This window comes from Symphalangus syndactylus, chromosome 18 (genome assembly GCF_028878055.3).
Source record: "Symphalangus syndactylus isolate Jambi chromosome 18, NHGRI_mSymSyn1-v2.1_pri, whole genome shotgun sequence".
NCBI classification, from domain to species: Eukaryota; Metazoa; Chordata; class Mammalia; order Primates; family Hylobatidae; genus Symphalangus; species Symphalangus syndactylus.
Window position 1 is genome coordinate 54,916,583 of NC_072440.2, and position 26,491 is coordinate 54,943,073.

Genomic DNA, 26,491 nt, shown 5'->3' on the forward strand with positions numbered 1-26,491 from the left:
GCTGCCTACGACGACCGCTGATTTTTACGTAACAGTTACATCCTCTACATCTATTTAGACTTAGGATAGAGAATTTTAGATGTCATCTTAAAAATGCATGACAGGATGCAGTTTTCCAAAATTCTTTTAGAAACAGACAATTTGAAGGCCACTGAGCTTCAGGCTTCATTCAGCTGGGTCGTGTCTGCGGGCGGGGCTCATAGAGATGTCGCTGGGGGTCAGCGGGTGCTTGGGGCAGCGAAAAAACCCACCTCTCGAGGGCAGTGGAAAATACAGGGAAAAGGCACTTGAGTGTAGACGCCGTGCGTGTCAAGGCCAGGCAGAGGCGCCCTTGATAGGCAAGGAAAAGCGGACGGTGGTGGGCTTGGAATGAAGAAAGGAGAGGCGAATGGGCAGGAGCGTGTGGATGCACTAGGGCAGGACGGGCTCGAGGCAGGAACCTAGGATAGGGGCAGCGCGGGCCGGCTTGGGAGGGTCCTCGAGGGTCCGGAGAGGAGAGGACGCAGGCTGCACGCGTGCTAAGGAGACTCATGAAATGTGTAATTCGCTGGCGACAGCTTCCGCGGCCGTGGAGTGAGCCTCTGGGGAGTAACGACTCTCTTAGGTGCGGCTGGGACACACTCTCACAGACCAAGTAAGTGCCTGCCCTCCAGGAACTCAGTGTCCCCGAGTCCGAGCCAGGAGGCTGGAAGTGACTGTTGTCCCCTCCTCCCTGGAGCCCGGAGCTGTCCTTGTCTTGAGAAAGAGAAAGCAAAGCCAGGGAAAGCAGAGCGCGCAGAACCAGGCAAAGGGGTGAGGACAATAAAATGGGATAGGGCCCGCGGTTCCAGCTACTCAGGAGGCAGAGGCAGGAGGATCGCTTGAGCCCGGGAGGCCGAAGCTGCAATGAGCTGCGGTTGCACCACTGCACTCCAGCCTGGGAGATCAGAGGGAGACCCTGTCTAAAAATAAAATAAAATAAAAAACAAAAATAAAAGGGACAGAGACTAAGAAAACGGACTTCCTGAAATCCCAAATTGGGATTTCACGTCCATGACCCACGAGAGAAACAAGAAGTCTGAACAGGGCCAAGAATCGAGTGAGGGCGGAGGATTAAAATCGACAGTTGCTGCGGCACGGCCAGGGTGGAGGGTGCGTGTGGGGCAGGCGAGGCTCCAGCTGGAGTTGACGCTAGCCCGACGCGGGTGCAACTGGAGGCGCGACGAGCCAGGCCCAAGAACAGCGGGAGGAGCGCACCTGGGGCGCGCGGGCGGAGGAGGGCCGGGGAGGGACGCCGGGAGGACGGCGCGTAGGGCCGAGAGGAGGGGCCCAAGGAGGAACGGGGGGAGGGCCCTGTCTCACCCTAAACCCCTCCCCGTCCCAGACTAAACTCCTCCCCTCGGTCCGGCCCGCCCCTGGGCCCGGGCTGGAAGCCGGAAGCGAGCTAAGTGGAGCCGACTCGAAGTCCACCGCGGAAAAAGAAAGCCTCAGAACGTTCGCTCGCTGCGTCTCCAGCCGGGGCCGAGCCCTCCGCGACGCCACCGGGGCCATGGGGGCCGCACGCAGCCAGCCGCCCGCTGTCCCGGGGCCCCCGCTGGGGCTGCTCCTGCTGCTCCTGGGCGTGCTGGCCCCGGGTGGCGCCTCCCTGCGACTCCTGGACCACCGGGCGCTGGTCTGCTCTCAGCCGGTGAGACTTGACGTGGGGAGCGGTCGCCGCCTGGATGCTGCCGGCGCGGGGCAAGGTCGCGGAGGGTCGGACGGCCGGGACTACGCGCCCGGGCTGGGGAGGCAGGAAGTCCGCGCCGCGGGCTCAGAGGGGCTCAGAGACTTGGGCACAGATTTCGCGGCGCCTGGGGAGGACCCTCGGAGCGGTGGCAGTTGCGGTGTGGAATAGGGGGAGGGGGGGTGGCACATCGCGCGCCTTGTGTTGCACAACCTGGCCCGCCGTCGTGGCTGGAGGCGGGAGTGACACCTCCGCCCGGGCCGCAGAGTTCGGGGAAGGAGGGCGCGGCGCCGGGCCAGGCCGGAGGGGCGGCCAGGGCTGGTAGAAAGGGGCTGTGGGGAAGGGGCCCGGGCAGAAGCCAGGACGGGTCTGGACCCAGCTCCACGCCGTGCGCCCCTCACATCCCCCGGCGGGGCACGGTCGGTCCTCGGGAGGCCCATCGCGCCCTCGGCAGCTTCCCTCAAGCCGTGCCCTTCATGCTGCCGACGGAGCCGGGCGAGCCCACGTCCTCCGTGCGGAAGGTGGAAGCCCTCACCCGCGGCCCCCAGAGGAATCCCGCTGTCGTAGAGCCACGCGGCGGCCTGCGGGGGCCGGAGCGCTGAGACGCGGCACCACGTTCCGGGGAGAGCTCTGCCGAGGGCGGCTGAGGGCCACCTCCCCAGAGGCGCGAAGCCCTGAGGATGGGAAGATGGTTCTTAAGACGGCGCCCTTCCCGCCTCTCCCACCCCCCACTACCACCACCTGGGTCTGGGAACCCGGTGAGCGCGCGGTGGGAGAGTCGAACGTTTGTAGCTGTCAAGTCGTAGCCCCGCTGTGCCCACAGGAAGTGACCCACCCACCTGCCAGGTAGTGGCCTTTCTGTGAGCCAGGACCAGCTTAAGGAAAAAAAAAAGAAAAAAGAGCAAAACCCTGTGCCCCTCCACAATATACTCTCCTCTTCCCCGCATCCTCAAGGGGATCTTTCCTCCCCTCCACCTCCACCGCTGACCCCAAGGAATAATGCTCAGTATCTGAGTCAGAGGATGTAAAACAAAGGGATATTTCTCTTTATCTAATTTTATGGAGGATTTACCGAAAGAGGGTGGAGGGTGAGTGACTATTTCGCAGGAAAAAAAAAAAAAAAAAAGGTGTTTTTATCATGAATGATGTTGAGAAATGCCCTGTGACTTCCACTATTGGGCGAAGCAGGTCCTTCTGCCCTGCTGGTCCCTCCTGCCGGCTGTGTATGAAGCGTTCTGATATGGAGGGTTGGTGCGCCTGGGTTGACAGCCATTGGTCAGGTGCCTGCAGAGTTCAGGGCGCCACACTGGGAACTGGAACTATAAATAAATACTCTGGGGACCCTAATATCCAGAGACCTAACCCATCTAGGGGAGGAACAAGGCTTGAAGTTGGGGAACTGTCTAGCAAAGCTACTTGCACAACTGGTAAATGTACAGAATTCCAGGAAAAAGAAAAATCGCTTCCATTTGGGGTGTCCCTCATGGAAAAGGCATTTGGGCAGCCCTGTCGGGATAGCATTCCAGGTGGTGGAAAGGGCCTGAGCCAAGGTCCTTAGGTGGGACAAGGTACGGTGTGTGGCCGCAGTGGAGGGTCTGTGTAATAGGACAGTGAGAAAAGATGCCAGAAGCGGGGATGGGACTCCTCTGTGTGTGGCGTGGGAGCCGAGCTCTGACTTTCACTGCACAGTGAAGCAACTGCAAGCCAGGAGCAGAAGCACAGCCTGGCTCCAGGGAGGGCTGGAGAGAGACGCTTGCTGTTCATATTTGTCTGCAGTCTCTCGTTCTCTTTCTTCCTCTCACTGTTCTGTATACACCTGCCTCACAGACAGCTCTTCTCCAGAGATAGACAGCTCTGGGCTCCATTGACTAATTCTTTTAAAAAGAAAGAAAACACATCCTTCAAATTTCTCTCCCTCACTGGTGTTTTAGTGGATGCAATGTGATATAATGAGGGGAGGGAAGGCCACAGAGGTGGCCGGAGGACCTGGATTTGCAGGCAGCATCGCACTTACTGTCTCTGCAGTTGGGCTTTGAGGCTGCCTGGGCCTGGGTTCCCCCATTTCCACAAAGGCAGGACTGGATGAGCCTTCTCAAAGTAAGTCCATGCCGCTTTCCAGAATGTGTCTGTCCAAAGCCCAGTTCGATTTAGCCCTCCATAACTATCCTCAGACAGGGAGGAGGCTTCTGCACACCTGGCCTGTTCCTAGCTGAGTGCTGGAGCACAGGATGCGGGGGCTTGATGCATATGTGTTGACTGAACAAAAGAATGCATGAATGAAGGAAAGAACGGTCAGCTCTGCTTGGAAAGTAGTGGCAAGCTGAGACCAACCATAGCACTGGTTCCAGATGCTTGGGGTTACCACCTCAAAACCCAGATGACTGATTTCCCCACAGAAATCATTACACAAGAAACCATCAATAATTGCACTTCCCTGAGCATTTCCTTTTGGTTAGCCGTTCTCCCTGCCTAGGCTTCATGCAGGTTTCCCACGACCGCCAGCCTGGAGGGATGCCCATAGGAAAGACAGCAGCAACTTAAGAGTTGGTTAGGGTAAACGTTAACACGTAATTTCATAGACAGGTTGTATATTTCATTACAGAGTCTTTTTTCCTGAGCGTTCGCGGTTTTGACTTGTGGTTGTAGAACAACTGCTCAGTTTAACCCCTTTATCTTCTGCCTGCCAGAAGCCACTTTCATCATGCCACTCTTCCAGAGTCTACAAAGTTGTGTTCTTTGTGCCAGGCACTGTGCCGGTGGTTCACAAGTAACCCTTCATCCCATGCTCACGACAGCTTACAAGGTTGGCAGGATGAACCTGCTTTTGAGAGGCTGGGTTATTGGCCCAAGGTCGCACAACTAATGAGTGCTAAGGTGAGACTGAGAGCAGGCTATGCTTGTAAGTTCAAAGCCCACCTTCTCTATCAGGCACTCGGTAGTGTTCACTAAGGCACAGAATTGAATACAATCTTTCATTTCTTCCTCTTAACCTTCACTTTGTGGGTAGAGAATAGCGGCCTATTGGAGGTGTCCCTTATTTATTTATTTGTTTGTTTGTTTATTTATTTATTTATTTATATTTTGAGACAGAGTTTTGCTCTGTCGCCCAGGCTGGAGTGCAGTGGTACGATCTCAGCTCACTGCAACCTCCGCCTCCCGAGTTCAAGCAATTCTTGTGCCTCAGACTCCCGAGTCACTGGGATTACAGGCGCCCGCCACCACACCCAGCTAATTTTTGTTTTTTGTTTTTTGTTTTTTTTTTTTGACACAAAAAGTCACTGTCGCCCAGGCTAGAGTGCAGTGGCACGATATGGGCTTGCTGCAACATCCACCTCCCAGGTTTGAGCGATTCTTCTGCCTCAGCCTCCCAAGTAGCTGGGACTACAGGCGTGCACCATGGCGCCCAGCTAATTTTGGTTATTTTTAGTAGAGATGGGGTTTCACCATGTTGGCCAGGCTGATCTGGAACTCCTGACCTCAAGTGATCCGCCCGCCTCCGTCTCTCAAAGTTCTGGGATTACAGGTGTGAGCCACCGCACCCAGCCAATTTTTTTATTTTATTTATTTATTTTTTTGAGACAAGGTCTCATTCTGTCACCCAGATTGGAGTGCAGTGGCGCAATCTCAGCTCACGGCAACCTCCACTTCACAGGCTCAAGCGATTCTCCTGCCTCAGCCTCGCAAGTAGCTGGGATTACAGGTGTGCACCACCACGCCCAGCTAATTTTTATTTTAGTAGAGTCGGGGTTTCACCACGTTGGCCAGGCTGGTCTCGAATTCCTGACCTCAAATGATCCACTCGCCTCGGCCTCCCAAAGTGCTGGGATTACAAGCATGAGCCAATGCGCCTGGCCAATTTTTTTATTTTTTTAGTAGAGACAGAGTTTCACCAGGTTGGCCAGACTGGTCTCGAACTCCTTATCTGCCCACCTCGGCCTCCCAAAATGTTGGGATTACAGGTGTGAGTAACCGCACCTGGCCCCTTTTGTTATTTAGAGAGACAAGACAGCAGTGATTAAGATCATGTATTCTGGAGCAAAACTTCGTCATGAGAATGCCAGTTCTGTGGGACCTTGGGCCACTTACCCAACCTCCCTGGGTCTTAGTTTTTTCATCAGTACAATTGGGATAAGGGGCTTAGCTCATAGGATTATTGTCAAGATCAAATGAGATATATGTACAAAGTGCTCAGCATGATGCCTGGCACAAAAGAGGAGCTCAATAAACATCAGCTGCTGTCACCTTCATTGTCATGACAATCCCCCCTCTGATTTCTGCAAGATGCCTCATGTAATGCTATTCACAAGCAGGTAGCTCATAGATAATATTCTGATTCTGCTGTTTTTAAAGAATGGGCAGTGGCCCCACGCCTGTAATCCTAGCATTTTGGGAGGCTGAGGCAGGGGAATCACTTAAGCCCAGGAGTTCAAGACCAGTCTGGGCAACATGGCAAAACCCTGTCTCTACAAAAAATACAAAAATTAGCCAGGTGTGGTGGCGCATGCCTCTAGTCCCAGCTACTGAGGAGGCCAAAGTGGGAGGATCTCTTGAGCCCAAGAGGTCAACACTGCACTGAGCCCTGAGCATGCCACTGCATGCTGCATAGCTCACAGAGACCCTGTCTCAAAAAAAAAAAAAAAAAAAAAAGAATGAGGGGTTTGAAATTAGGGATGACTATTGGAGAGGAATGTGTTGGACAAGACGTGTCTTAGTAATATCCTAAGAAGATCCCGAACACTTTTTTTTTTTGCTTTATTTAAAATATTATGTAATTCTATAAATTTTTTTTTTTCTTAGAGATGGAGTCTCGTTCTGTCACCCAGGCTGGAGTGCAGGGGCACAATCTCTGCTCACTGCAGCCTCCGCCTCCTGGGTTCTAGCAACTCTCCTGTCCCAGCCTCCCGAGTAGCTGGGACTACAGGCACACGCCGCCATGCCTGGCTAATTTTTTGTATTTTAGTAGAGACGGGGTTTCACCGTTGTTGGCCAGGCCAGTCTCGAACTCCTGAGCTCAGGCAATCCACCTGCCTCGGCCTCCCAAAGTGCTAGGATTACAGGCGTGAGCCATGAAATTAAATTATAAGGAAAAAAATGTCTACTCTTTCTTCCACTCAACAAATTAATGTTTTCATTCATTTATCTTACTTTTCAGCCCTTTCATTTGTTTGGCATTACATCATAGATAAACTTCTATCTTTTAATTAATTTTTGTCAAGTTATGTATGGCGATCCTCCTTTAAAAATGGTACTAAGATGTTTAAAACAAAAAACAGCAGATCCCTGCACCACCCCTAAACCTGCTCCCCAAATATGATTCCTTTAGTTAATTCTTCTGAGATATACCTCCATATTTCTAAACATGCTTATACTATTAATTCATGATGTGTTAATTTTAGATATTATCTATTGACTTCTAATAGATGAAAATTACATTATCTTTCTGCCACCACTTCTCCCTGTTTTTATTATAGTTAAATCATAATTTTAGTTAAATTAATAGTAAGCATTTTTATTATTATAACAATTAAGTAATCTTCACTGCTGAGGCAAGTAAGTGTACTTTGATTCTATATTTTTTCTGGTACAATTCCCCTCCCCTCCTGCCCCAGAGATAATAATTGCTTTAATTCTCCACTTGCATAATGTTTCATATAACTAGTCTTAGTTTTGTTCTATCAGACTTGTCATATCATTTCCCTCCAAATCATCAGATAGTCCATCAGTTCCATCCCCCCCTTTCCCCAGAGAACTTCCTCCTAGAGCACTCTGTTCTCCAGCCCCAACAAGGTCTGTGCTCTCTAGACCTGTGGCACAACAGGTCTGGACCAGAACAGACATCCTGTCATGGTCAAATCTCCCATGTCCTGGATCCTGTGTCTTCTTCCGCAGGGGTTACTCCCTCATTTTGCTGGAGAATGTCATCCTGTAATTTCCTAAGAATATGTATGAGGGATGGATATAGACATATATATCAGGAACATATATGTTAAGTCTTTTCATGTCAAAATATCTTTATTCTACCCTCATACCTTTTTCTGATAATTTGGCTGGGTGTGAAAATTCTGTTTTAAAGATAATTTTCCCTCAGAATTGTGAAAGTATTGCTTTACTGCCTTCTAGCAAACAGTACAGATGCTAAGAAAGTCAATGTTATTAGCCAGGCACGGTGGCTCACACCTGTAATCCCAGCACTTTGGGAGGCCGAGGCGGGCGGATCACGAGGTCAGGAGATCGAGACCATCCTGGCTAACACAGTGAAACCCCGTCTCTACTAAAAATACAAAAAAAATTAGCCAGGCGTGGTGGTAGCGCCCATAGTCCCAGCTACTTGGGAGGCTGAGGCAGAAGAATGGGGGGAACCCGGGAGGCGGAGCTTGCAGTGAGCTGAGATCGCGCCACTGCACTCCAGCCTGGGTGACGGAGCGAGACTGTGTCTCAAAAAAAAAAAAAAAAGAAAGAAAATGTTATTATGTTTCTTATCTGTTTTTATGACACTTATTTTTTTCTCTCTGGAAACTTTTAGGATCTTCTTTTTATTCCTGATATTACAACAGTTTCAAGATTTGGGGCCCTGGTCTGGTTCTTCGTTGTTGTTTTTGTGCAGGCCATTTAGTAACCTTTTTAATTTGGCAACGTGATACTGTGAAATATGTATTTGGTCTTCAACCCCTTTTTCTGGCATAGAACTCGTAAAATCCTTAGAATCTCCAAAATTGTATCTTTTATATAGTAATGATTCACTGGTGGCTGGCAGCCTCTAGGCAGCTTCGAGATGGGGGTTGGTCCAGGGAAGGACCAAGGTAGGATTAGAGGACTGGGACGTTTAGCCCTTCCCCTTTACCCCTCACATCTGGGAAGGGGAGAGGGAACTGAAGGCCCCCTGAAGTTGCAATGGCCAGTGGTTTAATCAATCATGCTCACATGAAGCCTCCATAAAAACTCAAAAGAACAGGGTTCAGAGAGCTTCCAGGTAGTGGAACATGTGGAGGTTCCTGGAGGGTGGTACACCTGAGGAGGGCATGGAAGCTTTGTACTCCTTCCCCTATACCTCACCTTTTCTTCTGTATTATTTGTGATATCCTTAAAATAAACTGGGAAATGTGTTTCCCTGAGTTCTGTGAGCAGCTTTAGCAAATTAATTGAACTGAAAGAGAGGAGCATGAGAATCTCACATTGAACCCGGTTGGTCTTAGAAGTTCTGGAGGCCCAGACTTACCAGGTGTCTAGGGGGTGGGCGGTCTTGGGGACTGAGCACTCAACCTGTGGGATCTGATGCTATCTCCAAATACTGTCAGAATTAAATTGGTGGATACCCAGCTGGTGTCTGCTGCAGAATTGATTGCTTGCTTGGTGGTGGGAAGAAACCACCCCCCCCAATATGTAGTCACAGAAGTCTTCTGTGACTTCTGTTGATTGTTGTGGTGATGTGAGGGCAGAGGAAAAATACAGCTTGAGTTTTTCCACACTCTCAGGCAATATGTATCCTTCGCTTCCAGAATATTTTCTTTCTTTCTTTCCTTTTTTAAAAAATAATTTCTTCCTTCTGTTTTTTCATTAATCAACTTCTAGAAATCTAGTCAATCATATTTATTTCCTAAATTGAATCTCTAATAATCATATATTTTTTCCTATTTGTACTTTCAGAGAAATGTCCTCAATTTCATGGACTAACCCTTCTATTGAATTTTTATTTAGTAGAACTTCTTCTGTTGAGTTTCAAGGTTCAGTTTTCATTCTCTGCCTGCTCATTTGTCCACGGTGTCCTGCCCCTGTCTTACAGATGCAGTGTTGTATCTCTTCGTGCCTATAATAATTTTACTTGTTTATTTTAATCGTGTTAACAGCATTAGTTTTTTTTTTCCTTCCAGAAGCATTTTTTAATTGTTTTGAGCTATTTTTCATACAGAACACCTATCTCAAATATCTGGTACTCTTTGACTGTCTGAGAATATTTTAAGAATGAAGTCCTAAAAGCTGATTAAATGCTCTGTGTAGTTAAGGTTTATTGAACATTGGACTTTACTGTATAGGAGGTCAGGCTGATGGTGAACCTGGCCTGTTGGGTGACCTCCACATGCTGAAATCTGGAGGTCTTTTCTTTGGGCCTGGCTGCCAGCGTTCTGAGATCAGAGCAGGGAAAGAGAGGATAAGGTTCCCAACACTCCATATGTAGACCTTCACTTAATTCTCCCTGCCCTTAAGCCCTGAGGGTTATAAGGTTCTGAGGGGCCCCTGGCCTCCTTATCAGTAACTCTCTTTTGTAGCATTCAGACAGAAGTTCGTCCACTCAGCACAAGCCAGCTGCCTACTCTGCTGCCACTTGGACAGTTATTTATTTATTCATTCATTTGTTCATTTTTGAGGTTTGATAATTTTATTTGACATCAACAGTTTGTTCTCATCCACAATGTCTGACTGTCAATTTCTGAAAGTGGTAATGGGTACACAGGTAACCAAAGTATAGAGCTTGTTTGGTGAATCTTCATCCTCATGCTTTCTGGACAGCTGCACATGGATACAGTATGGAATGTTCTTTATTCCTTTGGCCCAGACAGCTTTGTTGAGCCTGCTGTTAGCAAATCTGGAGTCCCCATCTCCTTCATGGCAAAGTTCTGGGACTTCTTGAGTGACCAAGGGGCACACTGCTTGACGTCTCCTCCATGGGTGTGCTTGTGAATGCTGATGGCATATTCTGGTGTCACTACCTCGTTGGTGGCAGGTGACAGAATAGCATTTTATTTTATTTTATTTTATTTTATTTTATTTTATGTTGTGATGTGATGTTATGTTGTGTTATGTTGTGTTGTGTTGTGTTATGTTATTTTAGTTAGAGTCTCGCTCTGTCGCCCAGGATAGAGTACAGTGGCACAGTCTTGGCTCACTGAAGCCTCTGCCTTCCAGGTTCAAGCAATTCTCCCACCTCAGCCTCTCAAATAGCTGGGACTACAGGCACATGCCACCACACCCAGCTAATTTTTGTATTTTTAGTAGAGACAGGGTTTCACTATCACTTGGCCAGGCTGGTCTCGAACTCCTGACTTCAGGTGATCCACCTACCTCAGCCTCCCAAAAGTGCTGGGATTACAGGCATGAGCCACTGCACCCGGCCAACACCCTTCTTTACAGGAGCTATGCTGCTGGGGCCAAGTTGGAAAGGACTTTTAAAATTTTGTTCATATCTCTCGTCCACTGAGTTTGGCTCTTTGGTCCTTGAGAATTTACAAAAAAAAATGTTCTTTCCTATAATTGTTATATTGTTTGGAGAGAGGGAGAAAATATGTGTATATGGTCAATGCACTGTTACCTCTAATAGAATTGTTATTCTATATTTCATTTATATGTATATTTTTCAGTTTTGATTAAATCTTTTTTCCCTTTATCTTCCCTCATGCCATCTCCTCTGCTTCTGTCCCCTTTGCCCCCAGCAAACTGTGTTAACACCCGTTAACATGTTTCTATTCTCATTTAGTCATACTCAAATATATATATATATATATATTCAGGGAGATCTTTTTCATGACTTATTTCCATAGAAATTGGGATCATACTATAAAAAGTTATTTGCAACTTATTTTCCTCTGTCATCAACACATTCCAGCCATCTGCAGGTCAACAGATGTCTATGCAACTAATTCTCATTCTCTTTAATATTTGCATAATATTCCATAGTAGATAGCAATCTATTCAACCATTTCTAGTTTGATAGACATTTAGATTTAACTAGATCTCACCTTAATTCAGCCATTCTCTATTGATGAGCATTCGGTACCACAGAAAAAGAGGGAAAGCTGTCCATTTTTTTTAAAGCTAGTATAAGCTTAATTCTAAAACTTAACAAATCTTATACAAAAAGAAAAGCTATGGACCAGTCTCATTTATGAACATAAATCCATGCAATTCTAAATAAAATATTAGCAAGTATAATCTAGCAGAATATCAAAAGAACAATGCACCATAACCTAGTGGTGCATTAACAAACCTTGTTTGTTAGTTGGTGCTGGAGAGGTATATGACAAGGTTCAGAGCTGTTTTGAATGAAAACTATAAACCTAATAGTAACCGAAGGAAAAGACTTATCTGCAACCACAACTATCAGAAACCAAGACCAAAAACGGTATTCCATAGGGCATACCAAACTATTTCCTCCATCTCAGGAATGAGAGGAGGACACCTGCCTGCATCACTGGGAATCAACTGACTGTGTTGTCAAACCCTTCCACCTTCCTCGTGGTCTTCATGAAGACAAGAGCTTTTCATCATGGGCATCATCCTGCAGTGTTTTTGAGTAGCTCCCAGTGGCTAGTAGGAAGTTACTCCAAATGATGTATCTGTTTGCCTTCTCTAGAAGGTGAAAGAACCACTTTTTTTATCCTCCGCATCCTAGGAATTTTAAGGGAGAGGAGAAATGAGAGGACTCAGGGGAGTTAATCTTCTCGCCATTTAGGGAAGAGTGACATTTATTAGTGTGAGCCTAGGCAGCCAGATGGATTTTGTTGGGAACATGTGCAGAGCCCCCTAGTGGGGTGGTGGTGCTAGCTCAGGACCTATAGGGGAGAATTCAGGAGCTGAACAGGGCGTGGAGCACTTATGAACTAGTGCTTCTCCTCCTATGAACTAGTGATCCTACTCCAGAGAAGGAGTATCCAGGTGAAGTAGCTCGCTAGAGTCAATCCTAGGTGCGTGCAGATGTCATCCCGTGTGTGACCATTCTGTAAATGAACCCTGGTGGCATGGGGTCTTCTCCTCTGCTTAGCCCTACCTCTCTGCTCCCTCTCAAGAAAGAAGAGGGTGTCAGCCCCAGCACCCTACTCATACCAGTCACTTTGTTGGCCTTGAGATTGTGTTTCTGGTCTGCCTCGGCATCTGACTTTCCAGCCCGGGATGCGTTTGGTCTGTTTTGCCAGTTAGAGAACTGGAGACACCTGAGCCTGAGCTCCTTCCTAATGGTTACATTTCCCTGGTAGCATTTGTCACTAGGGCTTCTAAATTTGGCCATCAGGATTTCCTCAGGGTTGGAAGGTTAACACATACTGCCCAAGAAGGAGGCAATATAATGTAATATGGGTGCCTCAGCTTCCTCATCTGCAAAATGGGCTGAGGATAATACCTCGTCACGATCACCCGGAACAGGGCCTGGCATACTTTCCCTAGAGACTTTGTAGGGACTTAGTGAATGTTCCCCAACAGATCTGTCACAGAAACTGTAAATATTGCCCCTCACCCCTTCTGCAGCTCTTGCAGCAGTGTTATCCAGGAAGGTTGGAAACCTCAGGAGATGAAGGGGCCCTTTTCTCAAGGCACTCCAAGAGAACCCTCTCAGTGTCTTTTAAAGTTGTCAAGGTCTCAGCTCATAGCAGTTCCTCATAAAATACCATTCCCGTGCCGGGTGCGGTGGCTCACGCCTGTAATCCCAGCACTTTGGGAGGCCGAAGCGGGTGGATCACGAGGTCAGGAGATCGAGACCATCCTGGCTAACACCCTGTCTCTACTAAAAACACAAAAAAGTAGCCGGGCATGGTGGCGGGTGCCTGTGGTCCCAGCTACTCGGGAGGCTGAGGCAGGAGAATGGCGTGAACCCGGGAGGCGGAGCTCGTAGTGAGCCGAGATCGCGCCACTGCACTCCAGCCTGGGCGATAGAGCAAGACTCAATCTCAAAAAAAAAAAAAAAACACCATTCCCTTTGCCATCCACTGGACTGACTCACTCATCCTATTCCCCAAAAAGTGAGAAGGGCAGGCTGTGTAGATGGTATTCCTGAGAATGAGCCAGTGGAGAGCATCTGGCCCTGGCCTGTGAATTCAAGCCCTTTCCCAGCTGTAATAACCACCCTCTTTTTTCCACAGGGGCTAAACTGCACGGTCAAGAATAGTAAGTCATCTTTTTCTGTTCTTCTTGTTGCCTTGTTAATCAAGTGAGAGCCTGGTGCCAACTTCTGACAGAAGTCCTGCCACACCACTCCAGGTTCAGGCTGTGAGCTACAGCCATCCGCAGGAGGGTTCCCAGAGAATTGTGGATGCTTGCACCTGCGCTTCCTATCGAGAACATTCATTATGCAAAAGTCAGGAAAGGAGAAACAGAACTGTCATTTGGATTGTGAAAGTATTCTCTGGGGTGCTGCCCTACTGTATCTATAATATAATTTGATTTGCCACAGCTTGTCACCGTAAAGTGAGAGACATCTGTGCTGTTGATTTTGTTTTAATTCAAAGAGGAGGCACATATTCAAGTGTCTGAGCCAATTAGAGACCCCGACATATAAAAATAAAGCAACTCTTACTACAACCACATCCCTCCTGTGCCCTTATTCCCAATCACAATTGCATCTCAAAATCAACTTGTGTACTTTGTCTTCCCTTCTAAAATTCCCTTTAGACTTGAGAGATTTGCAGTGACCCCAGTAAACATTAGAAAAGAGGTAGCAGGGCAGTAAAGCTGAGGATGCGGCCAAGGGCCACAGGCTGGAAGGCCGCGGGCCCCTGAGCTGTTTGCTGTCTAGCTGTCTGTACCTGCTGCTGGGGCATCTCGGGCTCTCGGCTATAAGTCTCTGAATGTTGCTTTTCCCTGGCTGCCAGGTACCTGCCTGGATGACAGCTGGATTCACCCTCGAAACCTGACCCCCTCCTCCCCAAAGGACCTGCAGATCCAGCTGCACTTTGCCCATACCCAGCAAGGAGACCTGTTCCCCGTGGCTCACATCGAATGGACGCTGCAGACAGACGGTGAGTGGGCCTGCCAGCAGGGTCCTGGGGGATTCTCCCCGCCTCCAAGTGGCTCTCCCGGTCAGGCTCAGGATTGGGCTCCCAGTCCCGTGCTCAGACATGGGGGTTCACATTCAGTGCTATAAGGATCCACCATTTCATGCAGTTCATACTTGTTCAGCATTTTAGATATTAACCCACAGTGATACCTGCTCATCACACCATTCTTCATGAAAGGACTTCCTTCAACCTAACATTTTTAGCACCCTGAGGAAAAAAAAAAGCAAGCAGTTAATTTTGTGACTGCAGTACCAAAAGTGAAGTGGAAAATGGCAACACCTTTGTCAACCTGTTCCCTGAATGTAGGGGCCAGCACTTTTAAAACGTCCCCCGAGCCTATTCAGGAATAGAGAGTTTATGTAACAGAATTGGGACAACTGGAGCTTATGAGCACTAGTCTCAGATTTGTGAACGGGGCATGGGGGAAGTTCTTTTTGGAAGTCCCTGCCCTCAGTGCTCCTGCTGACAGCCACAACCTCGTGAGGATGGTGGGGACGGCTGTGTTTGACACCCATGCTAGATTGTCAAAGCCCTCACCACAAGTTTGCAAAGCCTTTACTTCCAGCCCAGTGTAAAGTGTCATTTTTCCTTGCCCGGCTGGGAAATAACTGTCTGCAAGGCGGTAGGCTGAGGCCAGAGAGCGTACTGAAAGGAACTGGATGTGGAGAGTTGGGTAAGACAGGGCAGATTTTCTTTTAGGAGTGAACAACCACAACCGATAGGGAAGTGACACACCCAGCACAGGAGTGAACAACCGCAACCGATAGGGAAGTGACACACCCAGCACTTGTCTTGGCTGATCTGTATCTGTTTGTCTCCTCTTCTCCCTCTCCTTCAGCCAGCATCCTGTACCTCGAGGGTGCAGAGTTATCTGTCCTGCAGCTGAACACCAATGAACGTTTGTGCGTCAAGTTTGAGTTTCTGTCCAAACTGAGGCATCACCACAGGAGGGTAAGAATACAGCTCCTGAGTGGATTATGTTCCACTGATGACACCAGTACAGACTTCTTGTCCCCAAATTCAGACCCTGATTTAGAGTAGGGAAGACCCAGAGGTGCTGAGGGAGTCTGTAGAATTCAGAATGGCAGCCTGAGATGGGCAGAAGTCAAAAGAGAAGTGGTGTGGCCACCGTGAGCAATAGTGAGGGACAGAGCGTATTTTTGAAAGCGTCCCTCACATACTCACCCCTGCTTTTTCTTCCCACTTTACCTAGCTATTTGTTCTGAAAGGAAGTTGAATTGGAAGACAACTTCCACAGCCCTACCTCCTGCCATCTTTGTGTAACTTTGTGTAACATCTTTTACATGTAACTTGGATTAAGCTGGGGCCTACCTTCAGGAAGAAAAACTGCGCAGACCAAAGAACTGCTGTAGGTGGGCAAATGAGCACTACAACAGTTTAGTCTCATTTTGCTGCTCACAGCTACATGGTGAAATGTTGATTCTTGTTTAATTTGTTTAAAGCAGTGGGTCTCAAAGTGTGGTCCGTAGACCAGCAGCCTCAGCCTCACCTGGGAACTTGGTAGAGATGTGTGGCCCCACCCCAGACTTCCCAGGCGAGAAACTCTTAGGGCGGGGTCCAGCAACTGGTGCTTAACCCTCAAGTAATCACGATGCAAGCCTTAGTTTGAAGACTACTGGTTTAAATCTGCAAATGGCCACTTGAAAACAAGTTAGATCTCCCACAAACTCAAGCAGCAAAGGCAGAACCCCTCTCCGATGTTAAATTAGGACCCCCAAACTTGACTGCTATGTGAATGGTGAGAACCAGATTCCTCCATCCACTTAGAAGCAAAGGACCCCTGGCCCTTTCACCAGGGTAACTAGAATGGGGGTTGGAGTCGATATCTGTAATCTCTACCACCCAGAAAATAGCTTAGCACAAATTCAAATATCATTGCAACTAAGGTGCCTGCTGGCCCAGGGTGAGTGGGGGTCTCTAGCTTGCCCTCTGCACCTTTTTACTCCATAGTGGTCTCAAGAGATCCCTGGCTTTCCCATCTGAGGAGGAAGAATCATTTGACAAATAGTTTTTACCTGCCTCGCGTGTGCCAGATCTCCATAGCCCTAAGTCCTCTGGCTCCGCTCCCTCATACCCACTGTCCTAAAATTTGAGAGGGCAGGTGGGAGGGGCGGGACTACTTCCACTTTTCCCAAATTCTTTTGCCTTATTTACTATCTACTGATGAGGCCATATCCAGGTTTAAAAAAAAAAAAAAAAAACAGGCAGAAAGGACCAGAGGAAACAAAAAACAAAGATACTGATTTCCCTGACCTTGGATTTTGTTGTGGTTGTTGCCTTGTTCTTATTTTTGGCTGAATATCTGGGAGTGGGTGGGAACGGGGGTCTTTGGGCGTAGATGGGTGACAGAGGTGTGTGTAATCCATCCACCTTTCCTTCCTCCCTTCTCTTCAGTGGCGTTTTACCTTCAGCCACTTTGTGGTCGACCCTGACCAGGAATATGAGGTGACTGTTCACCACCTGCCCAAGCCCATCCCTGATGGGGACCCAAACCACCAGTCCAAGAATTTCCTCGTGCCTGGTAAGAGCATCCTCCCAAGGCATTCCCTCCCCATTGGCCTCTGTGAGAAGGAAGCACCAGGTGGCACAGATGCCAGCCTCCCTGCTCAGCAAGACAGTGGCTGGCATTGCCCACACCTGGGACCCACAGAACAAACAGAGGCCAGGACTGGGAGTGCTTTGGTGTGTGCTGCAGCCTCCATTCCCTGAGGCAGACCCCATTCTCTGTTGGCACAACAGTGGACAGTGGCCCAAGATCCCAGGAGTTTTATGGGAACCAGAGTACCTCCCTCTATCTAGAGAAGCACCCATCCTGCCCAGAAAATATCATAAAGGCAAGCCACAAGCCACTCGTGGAGAAGTTGCAGCCTCTGCCCCCAGCCTGGTCCCAGCCTTCGTGGCTTGCTCTTCTCGAGACTTCCACCTCACATTCTGCCTGCATCATCCAACACTCATCCCATGCATGGCGCTCTCCTCCCTGTGCCTATCCACGCTGCCTGTGATTACCGCCAGGCTTTTCTTCTCAGGCATCCTTTGATGTACGTGTACCTTCTACTTCTCTGTCCTCCCCAGAAGCTCAGGTATTACCTACATTTCTCTCTTTTTGTTTTTAATGGAGATAGGGTCTTGCTCTGTCACCCAGGCTATAGTGCAATTTTGCTATCCTAGCTCACTGCAGCCTCGAACTCCTGGGCTCAAGCGATTCTCCTGCCTCAGTCTCCCTACAATTCTCTGTCCATAGCCAGCTATGTCAGGAAGCCCACTTGAGAACAAAGCCTGGGTCTTCTGCCCATTTGTATAATCTCCAGAACCTCATGAATTGTCTTGCATATAGTAGGCTGGTCAAGAAATGCTTGTTAAGGATGGTGTTGACCTTCATCCTTGGACCACCCTGCACACATGCGTGCACACACACTCTCTGCTTACCCTGCCTTATGTCACCGCATGTGGCTCATCACTCCCTGACTGGTACTGCATGCTATGCGTTTGCTTTTATTGGTCTCTTCTACTGGATTACAATCTCCAGGGGCAGGGCTCTGTCTTGTTTACCACTGTACCGCCAGTGCCAAGAACAGGGCCTGGTGCATAGTTGGTGCTCAATAAGTATTTGTTGAAGGAGTGAATCTCCTCAGTTCTCGCTTCTGTTTCTAAAGTTGACTGACTCAGTCCCTGTCCCTCCATGGTGATTCACACCTGTCACATGTCTTCTCAGCCTGTGCAAAAGACAGGGGCAGCCGGGGACAAGAAGCTGTGGGTGGGCAGAGAAGGAACTGGAGGGGACCAAGATTGCTTGGTCACCCACAGCAAGCTCAGGAGGAGTGCGCTTGAATCGGGAGGGTTCCCTGAGAGATGAGGATCAGACAAGCAGGCTGGCACCCATGCCAAGGTGGGTCCAGCCCTGGAGCTCACTCTGAAGGGGCCACCTGTGGACAGGCTCCCAGTGGGGAAAAGATTGTTGTTCCTGGTGTCAGGAGTCTGGAAGAACAGATTTCCTAAGGTAGAGGCTTAATGAGTTTCCTTTTTTCTGGGTCGACAGACTGTGAGCACACCAGGATGAAGGTAACCACGCCATGCATGAGCTCAGGTAACGGCTGGCCCGGGAGAGCTTTATTTGGATGCACACACATGCACATGTGCGTGCCCCTCCTCACCCCCAGCCTGCGTGTGTGACCTTGGCAGGCAGCCTGTGGGACCCCAACATCACTGTGGAGACCCTGGAGGCCCACCAGCTGCGTGTGAGCTTCACCCTGTGGAACGAATCTACCCATTACCAGATCCTGCTGACCAGTTTTCCACACATGGAGAACCACAGCTGCTTTCAGCACATGTACCACATACCTGCGGTAACTCTGCTATTTTTGACCCCTCCTAGCATAGCTCAGGACCACCCCTCCAAGCCCCGAGTCTCTTCTCTGCTGGTCTGACAGAACTGTGTTGCTAGAAGCTCGGGACTCAGGGCTGTGCTTAGTCCATAGTGATCATGACGCCTTGCCCTTTTTCTTCCCCAGTGATCTTCTGCTTGATAGAAAGGCAGTTGACTGTGTCCTGCCCATGACTCAGTCCTTTTTGTTCTTTCCTCCCCCACATGCTCCCTTGTTCTCTTTTTGTTTTGCTTTGTTTATTACAAAAAGGATTTGAGGATTTAAAAAAAAGAAATGTGGAAATAGAGACAAAGGGGAACTAAAGATAAGGAAATAAGGCCAGGCACGGTGGCTCCCACCTGTAATCCCAATACTTTGGGAGGCCAAGACAGGAGAATGGCTTGAAGTTGGAGTTCGAGACTGCAGTAAGCCATGATGGCACCACTGCACCCAATCTGGGGGACAGAGCGAGACCCTGTCTCTAAAAAAGAAAATAAAAATTAAAAAATAAATAAAGTAAATTAATGACATAAAATAGGCCAGGCACAGTGGTTCCTGCCTATAATCCCAGCACTTTGGGAGGCCAAGGCCGGTGGATCACTTGAGGTCAGGAGTTCGAGACCAGCCTGACCAACATGATGAAACCCCATCTCTACTGAAAGTACAAAAATTAGCCAGGTGTGCTGGCACACGCCTGTAATCCCAGCTACTTGGGAAACTGAGGCAGAAGAATCACTTGAACCTGGGAGGCAGAGGTTGTAGTGAGCTGAGATTGTGCCACTGCACTCCAGCCTGGGTGACAGAGTGACATTCCATCTCTAAAAAAAAGAAATAAAGGCAATACAATGAAGCCAGCTCAGTGCAGGAAACGTGTGCTGTGTGGTTCTGTACAACTGGTGTTCATGAACACAGATTTGTTGCCCCAATTCCCAGCAGCCGAAGCAAAGAGAGACTTACCAGTTACTACACGTACTTAAGAATTTACAACAAACCAGCTTCCATGCAAAAGTGGAGGTTTTTTCTGGAATAGAAACCTGAAAAGCATTTCTCCCATGGCCTTCCTAAGGGGTGCCCTAGACAGCCTCTCCATGGCAGTGCCACAGTGTGTTCTTACCCAACTAGCTTTACCCATCCTCGCCTCTCTCCTCAGCCCAGACCAGAGGAGTTCCACCAGCGATCCAACGTCACACTCACTCTACGCAACCTTAAAGGGTGCTGCCGCCACCAAGTGCAGGTGGGTGAGTGTGGTGTAGACAGGTGCAGGGAGCAAAACAGGTGGCAAGTATAGAGTGGGCAGGAGTGAGGAGTGTGCACAGGTGGAGAGTGTGGTGTGGACGGGAGTGAGGAGTGTGCACAGGTGGAGAGTGTGGTGTGGACGGGAGTGGGGAGCGTGCACAGGTGGAGAGTGTGGTGTGGATGGGAGTGGGGAGCGTGCACAGGTGGAGAGTGTGGTGTGGACGGGAGTGGGGAGCGTGCACAGGTGGAGAGTGTGGTGTGGACGGGAGTGAGGAGTGTGCACAGGTGGAGAGTGGTGTGGACGGGAGTGGGGAGCGTGCACAGGTGGAGAGTGTGGTGTGGACGGGAGTGGGGAGCGTGCACAGGTGGAGAGTGTGGTGTGGACGGGAGTGAGGAGTGTGCACAGGTGGAGAGTGTGGTGTGGACGGGAGTGGGGAGCGTGCACAGGTGGAGAGTGTGGTGTGGACGGGAGTGGGGAGCATGCACAGGTGGGTGAGTGTGGTGTGGACGGGAGTGGGGAGCGTGCACAGTCTGGTATTCTTGCTGGTGGACGGGAAAGCTTGTGCTCTCTGTGGCACCAAGCACCACTATCGGTCAGGATTCCTTGCCTGGTAAGGCACTGCCCTTGCCTTTGTCCTGTCTGGTTCTCCCACCCTCACCTGGGCAGGGGTCCTCTGACCCGCCCTTGCTGGAGGGAGATGATGGCCACCTGGAGATGGTGGTGCAGCCAGCCAGGATCCCCTCCTCCCATTGCCTCTGCTGGCTGGAAGGCATGGGCGCTCTACAGTTCTGGAGCCCTTTTCCTGCCCTCTCTGCCCGCAGATCCAGCCCTTCTTCAGCAGCTGCCTCAATGACTGCCTCAGACACTCCGCGACTGTTTCCTGCCTAGAAATGCCAGACACTCCAGGTAGGGGACATGCGGCTGTCCTAGGCCATACTGGGAGAACAAGTGGCTGAAGGCCCCCAGCCTGTGCTGCATCCTCACCTGGTTCTGAGGGGTGGTTAGGGAGGAGAGTTTAGTTTAACTTGGAGTCCTTCAGGCCTGAAGTGTGGACTGGGGCTTTAGTGTCCCTCCCCGGGGCTGGACTCCTGGCTGTCTTTCATTAGCTATGTAGCCTTAGGCAAAATACTTAATCTTTTTGATCCTCAACTTTCTTGACTGGAAAGTGGGGTGGTTTTTATCCTAGAGCCCTAGTTCTGCGCCACGCACTGAGTGCGGTGCTCCACCATGCCGTCCATTTTTTTATCCTCGCTCATTGTGAGTCACGGTACTATGAAGTAGAGGATTCCCCCCACCCCAAGCCCCAGGTTCATGGATAAGGAAACTGAGGTACAGAGATGTTGAATAGCTTGTCCAAGATCACACAGCAGGGACGCTGTTTTCAAAAGTCGCATGCCTTAATGCACGGGAGGCTGCGGCCACATGCTCACCAGAAGGCACAGACATGGAGCCGGGCTGGAAGGAGAACCCAGCCTCCCAAGGAGGAGGCAAGGTGTCTCTTCTTAGACCAGCAACTCAAGTCTCTCTTGTAGATGGTTTCATTAAGTTCAACCTGGATCTAGAGTGCCTGGTGCAGGGCCAACATCATTAAAGCCCTCAAGGGACGTCAGTTGTGTTTTTTTGTGATGACTGGGAAGGGTTAAGAATACTATTTTCCCTTTTTCCTCTGTTCTCATTGCAGAACCAATTCCAGGTAAGCTTGGATCTCTCTCCAACAGCACTGCAGCCCTTAGGGGACATTCCCCAGTGGCCACTTGAGAAGTCTCTGCCTCAGCCAGGCAGACAAGGCTGAACCGAGGCCAGCCCAGCGGGGGGGTGAGACCATGGTTTGTCGTGGTGGGGCCAGAGAGGACAGAGCCTGGGGCTGGGGAGCGGGACTGGGGGCCTCAGGGCGGGCAGGGCAGGCCCCACCGCATCACTCATGCTGTTCTGCTCACCACAGACTACATGCCCCTGTGGGTGTACTGGTTCATCACGGGCATCTCCATCCTGCTGGTGGGCTCCGTCATCCTGCTCATCGTCTGCATGACCTGGAGGCTGGCCGGTAAGCGCTGGGGCTCTGGCTGTCCTGGAGTCAGGCTCTAATACCAGCACCACCACTCACCACCAAGGCAAATCGCTTTATTCTCTGAGCCTCAGGTTCTTGCTTGAGAACCATGTCATAAAGCTGTTGTAAGGACTGAGTGAAATAAGACACATGAATTCTTAGCACAGAACCTGGCATGTGCTATTTGCACAGTATCTGTTAGCCACGATTATATTTGTTGTTATTAAATGTAATATTATTAAAATCAATAGGTTGGAAGGAGCCAGAGTAGAGTTTCCCTGTGTCAGGAATGACCATCCAGGCAGGTGGAGCAGCCTGAGCAACCCCATCCTGCAGCCGCCAGACGTGGACACCTGGGGTCAGGGAGAATAGTGAGGGTCAGCATTGGGTGATAGAGAAGGCTCCGGCTGCCCTGAGCCACAGGGGTGGACCCCAGCCCCACCTCATTAGCCTTGTAGTCACAGGCCAGTTACTTAACACACCGTGGATTCACTTTTCTTTTCTGTAAAATGTACTGATAATGCCTCCCTCTCAGGACTGTGATGAAGGTTAAATGAGTAGCTGAGGAAGGTGCTTGCTGGGGGGGATTAGTACATACCAGTGTCTTCTCCCACCTGGAGCCCTCTGCTGGCCAAGTCCTAAGCCGGGAGAACACAGGCCTCTCGGTTGGGGCCTCAGCCCTCCCCTACCCCACCATGACCCTAGGCTGCTCCTTCCATCATCTGGGAAGCTGTTTCCACCCTTCCCTAGGCTCGTCAGGATTAGTTGTTAATTATTATTAATTATTATGTGGTAGAAAGAAAACCAGCCAGGCATGGGAGGACCTATGGGAGGTTCCAATAACATTCAATAGCATCTCGGCCAGTGCTCCATAGGCTGTGCAGCTCTCTCAAGGTTTGGGGCTGGGTGGCGGCGGTGCTTTTGGTTTCCTTTCTGCTGTTGCGCTTCTGTTTTCCGAAGTGCCCTGCACCACAGGGTGAAGGCAAGAGGAGCCTCGCTGTTATTTGGCTGTCTTTTGACAGTTCTGGGGAAGGCTGGAAGGGTCAGGATTGAGATTAAGGTTCTAAGTCATTTGCTCAGTCATCTGTGGATCTTAATCATCCCAGCTGTCACTAAGGAGTTAACTCCCGCAGAGCAGTTTTTTCATCACATCTCCGAGGGGAGCAATTGCTTAAGTGTGTGGGTTCCCCTCCCTCACCTCAAAAATACCAGGAGGAAATGTTGCAAGCAGCCTGATGGGGCTGATTCTGGAAAGAAGTGTGGTAAGATGCATGTCTTCTGTAAAGACACTTCTGGGGAAGAGCTTTCCCTCAGGTGGAGTCAGTTTGGGGTGGCCAGATTTCAGGGAGACAGGGCAGACCAGGACTGTAAAGAGGAACCAGGATGGACCCCCCCTCCCGCCCCCAGCACTGGGGCTCCCAGCTGGATCAGTGCTACAAAATAACTGTGATCCCAGTTGATTATGCACAACGTGCCAGGCACTTCACATACACACACTCATTTAATACCCATTAAACGAGAACAAATATAGACCCACTTCATAGAGGAAGAAGCTGCATTTCAGAGGCACTAGTAACTGCTCCAGGTCATAGTGCTTGCGGTGGCAGACCCAGGATTCATGCCTATGCGACCACCTAGCACGGCCTCCCTGCTCAGTCTCGGGGCTGCCCCCTTACCCTTCACCCTTTGTCAGGGATGGGGCAGACACCCTGTGAGCTGGTTTCTATTTCTCTTCCCAAAGAACCACTCCAGTGTATTTCTTTTCCTTTCCAGGGCCTGGAAGTGAAAAATACAGTGAAGACACCAAATACACCGGTCAGTATTTCCTGGTTTGTGTGTTTGCTTATTTTTAAAGCAGTGGAGGGTTCTCCTGGGATAAGTGCGTGGGTCGCCTCCTGTGGTCTAACTCCCAAGTCCCTTCAGGAGAGCCCACCTTAGAAACCCCCTTCCAGTACCCCACTCAGAAGGGCCCCCAATAACAAGGCCTGGGTGCCATTTTTTGAATCACTTAGACAAGGAAAGAAAGGTAAGTGCACCATATTTTGTGAAAAGAGGTCCTCCCTGGAGCAGACAACAGAGCTTGCTGCCTCTTTTTCTTTTCTTAAAGTATAGGCTAAAGACCCGCTAGGAACATAAGAGATTCTTTTTCCCACAAGGCAGCAGACTGATTTTTTTCAGGCAGCCAAAGGTGGAATAGTTGCATCTGGGTTTTTCCAACAGGCCTCAGTTGGGTTTCTCAGCTTAGGCAGGTAGCCAAGCTCTGTGTCCTGGTCCAGGCCCCTCCTGGGCTGGCAGGCACAGAACTGCCCTGGGCCCTGGGGTGAGGGTCAGCGTGTGTGGTCTTGTTTCCTTAGATGGCCTGCCTGCGGCTGACCTGACCCCCCCACCGCTGAAGCCCAGGAAGGTCTGGATCATCTACTCAGCCGACCACCCCCTCTACGTGGACGTGGTCCTGAAATTCGCCCAGTTCCTGCTCACCGCCTGCGGCACGGAAGTGGCCCTGGACCTGCTGGAAGAGCAGGCCGTCTCGGAGGCGGGAGTCATGACCTGGGTGGGCCGTCAGAAGCAGGAGATGGTGGAGAGCAACTCGAAGATCATCATCCTGTGCTCCCGCGGCACGCGTGCCAAGTGGCAGGCGCTCCTGGGCCGGGGGGCACCTGTGCGGCTGCGCTGCGACCACCGGAAGCCCGTGGGGGACATGTTCACCGCAGCCATGAACATGATCCTCCCGGACTTCAAGAGGCCAGCCTGCTTCGGCACCTACGTAGTCTGCTACTTCAGCGAGGTCAGCTGTGACGGCGACGTCCCCGACCTGTTTGGCGCGGCGCCGCGGTACCCGCTCATGGATAGGTTCGAGGAGGTGTACTTCCGCATCCAGGACCTGGAGATGTTCCAGCCGGGCCGCATGCACCGCGTGGGGGAGCTGTCGGGGGACAACTACCTGCGGAGCCCGGGCGGCAGGCAGCTCCGCGCCGCCCTGGACAGGTTCCGGGACTGGCAGGTCCGCTGCCCCGACTGGTTCGAACGTGAGAACCTCTACTTGGCCGATGACCAGGATGCCCCGTCCCTAGACGAAGAGGTGTTTGAGGAGCCGCTGCTGCCTGCGGGAACCGGCATCGTGAAGCGGGCGCCCTTGGTGCGCGAGCCTGGCTCCCAGGCCTGCCTGGCGATAGACCTCCTGGTCAGGGAGGAAGGCGGAGCAGCAGTGGCAAAGCTGGAACCTCACCTGCAGCCCCGGGGTCAGCCAGCACCGCAGCCCCTCCACACCCTGGTGCTCGCCGCAGAGGAGGGGGCCCTGGTGGCCGCGGTGGAGCCTGGGCCCCTGGCTGACGGTGCCGCTATCCGGCTGGCACTGGCGGGGGAGGGCGAGGCCTGCCCGCTGCTGGGCAGCCCGGGCGCTGGGCGAAATAGCGTCCTCTTCCTCCCTGTGGACCCCGAGGACTCGCCCCTTGGCAGCACCCCCATGGCGTCTCCTGACCTTCCAGAGGACGTGAGGGAGCACCTCGAAGGCTTGATGCTCTCGCTCTTCCAGCAGAGTCTGAGCTGCCAGGCCCAGGGGGACTGCAGTAGACCCGCCATGGTCCTCAAAGACCCACACACGCAGTACGAGGAGGAGCAGCGGCAGTCAGTGCAGTCTGACCAGGGTTACATCTCCAGGAGCTCCCCGCAGCCCCCCGACGGACTCACGGAAATGGAGGAAGAGGAAGAAGAGGAGCAGGACCCAGGGAAGCCGGCCCTGCCACTCTCTCCCGAGGACTTGGAGAGCCTGAGGAGCCTCCAGCGGCAGCTGCTTTTCCGCCAGCTGCAGAAGAACTCGGGCTGGGACACGGTGGGGTCGGAGTCAGAGAGGCCCAGTGCATGAGGGCGGCTCCCCAGGGACCACCCAGATCCCAGCCTTGAGAGAGGAGTGTGGGTGCACAAGTATTCATCTGTGTGTACATGTCTGCATGTGTATATGTTCGTGTGTGAAATGTAGGCTTTAAAATGTAAATGTCTGGATTTTAAACCCAGGCGTCCCTCCTAACTTTTATTTGTGCGGCCGTCTGGTTATCTTCTGTCCCCAGGGGAATCCACACAGCCCGCTCCCAGGAGCTAATGGTAGAGCTTCTTTGAGGCACCATCAATCATTCATTCAGCATTTATTGTGCACCTACTATGTGCCAGGCATTTGGGATACCAAGATAAATTGCATGTGGCATGGCCCCAGCCATGAAGGAACTTAACCACTAGTGCCAAGGACATATTAACAAACAGGATGGGCTGGGCACGGTGGCTCACGCCTGTAATCCCAGCACATTGGGAGGCCGAGGCAGGTGGATCACTGAGGTCAGGAGTTCGAGACCAGCCTGGGCAACATGGTGAACC

At 50.7% G+C, this 26,491-nt stretch overlaps 1 protein-coding gene across 3 annotated transcripts; it reads left to right on the forward strand.

Annotated features, from left to right (window-relative positions):
• Nucleotides 1-1,386: 1,386 nt before the first annotated feature.
• IL17RA (interleukin 17 receptor A) lies at nucleotides 1,387-26,132 on the forward strand. Of its 3 annotated transcripts, XM_055252906.2 has the most exons (13): nucleotides 1,400-1,666; nucleotides 13,546-13,570; nucleotides 14,275-14,421; nucleotides 15,299-15,411; nucleotides 16,876-17,002; nucleotides 18,518-18,565; nucleotides 18,661-18,824; nucleotides 19,993-20,076; nucleotides 20,901-20,985; nucleotides 21,761-21,772; nucleotides 22,022-22,123; nucleotides 23,900-23,941; nucleotides 24,481-26,132. In XM_055252906.2, the coding sequence occupies exons 1-13, from the start codon at nucleotides 1,529-1,531 to the stop codon at nucleotides 25,986-25,988; spliced, it is 2,595 nt and encodes an 864-aa protein (XP_055108881.2). In that variant the 5' UTR covers nucleotides 1,400-1,528; the 3' UTR covers nucleotides 25,989-26,132. The 3 variants fall into 3 exon arrangements, with proteins under 3 accessions (XP_063478752.1, XP_055108881.2, XP_063478753.1); XM_063622682.1 differs by lacking the exon at nucleotides 21,761-21,772 and having other exon boundaries at nucleotides 1,387-1,666; XM_063622683.1 differs by lacking the exon at nucleotides 22,022-22,123.
• The last annotated feature ends 359 nt before the right edge of the window (nucleotides 26,133-26,491 follow it).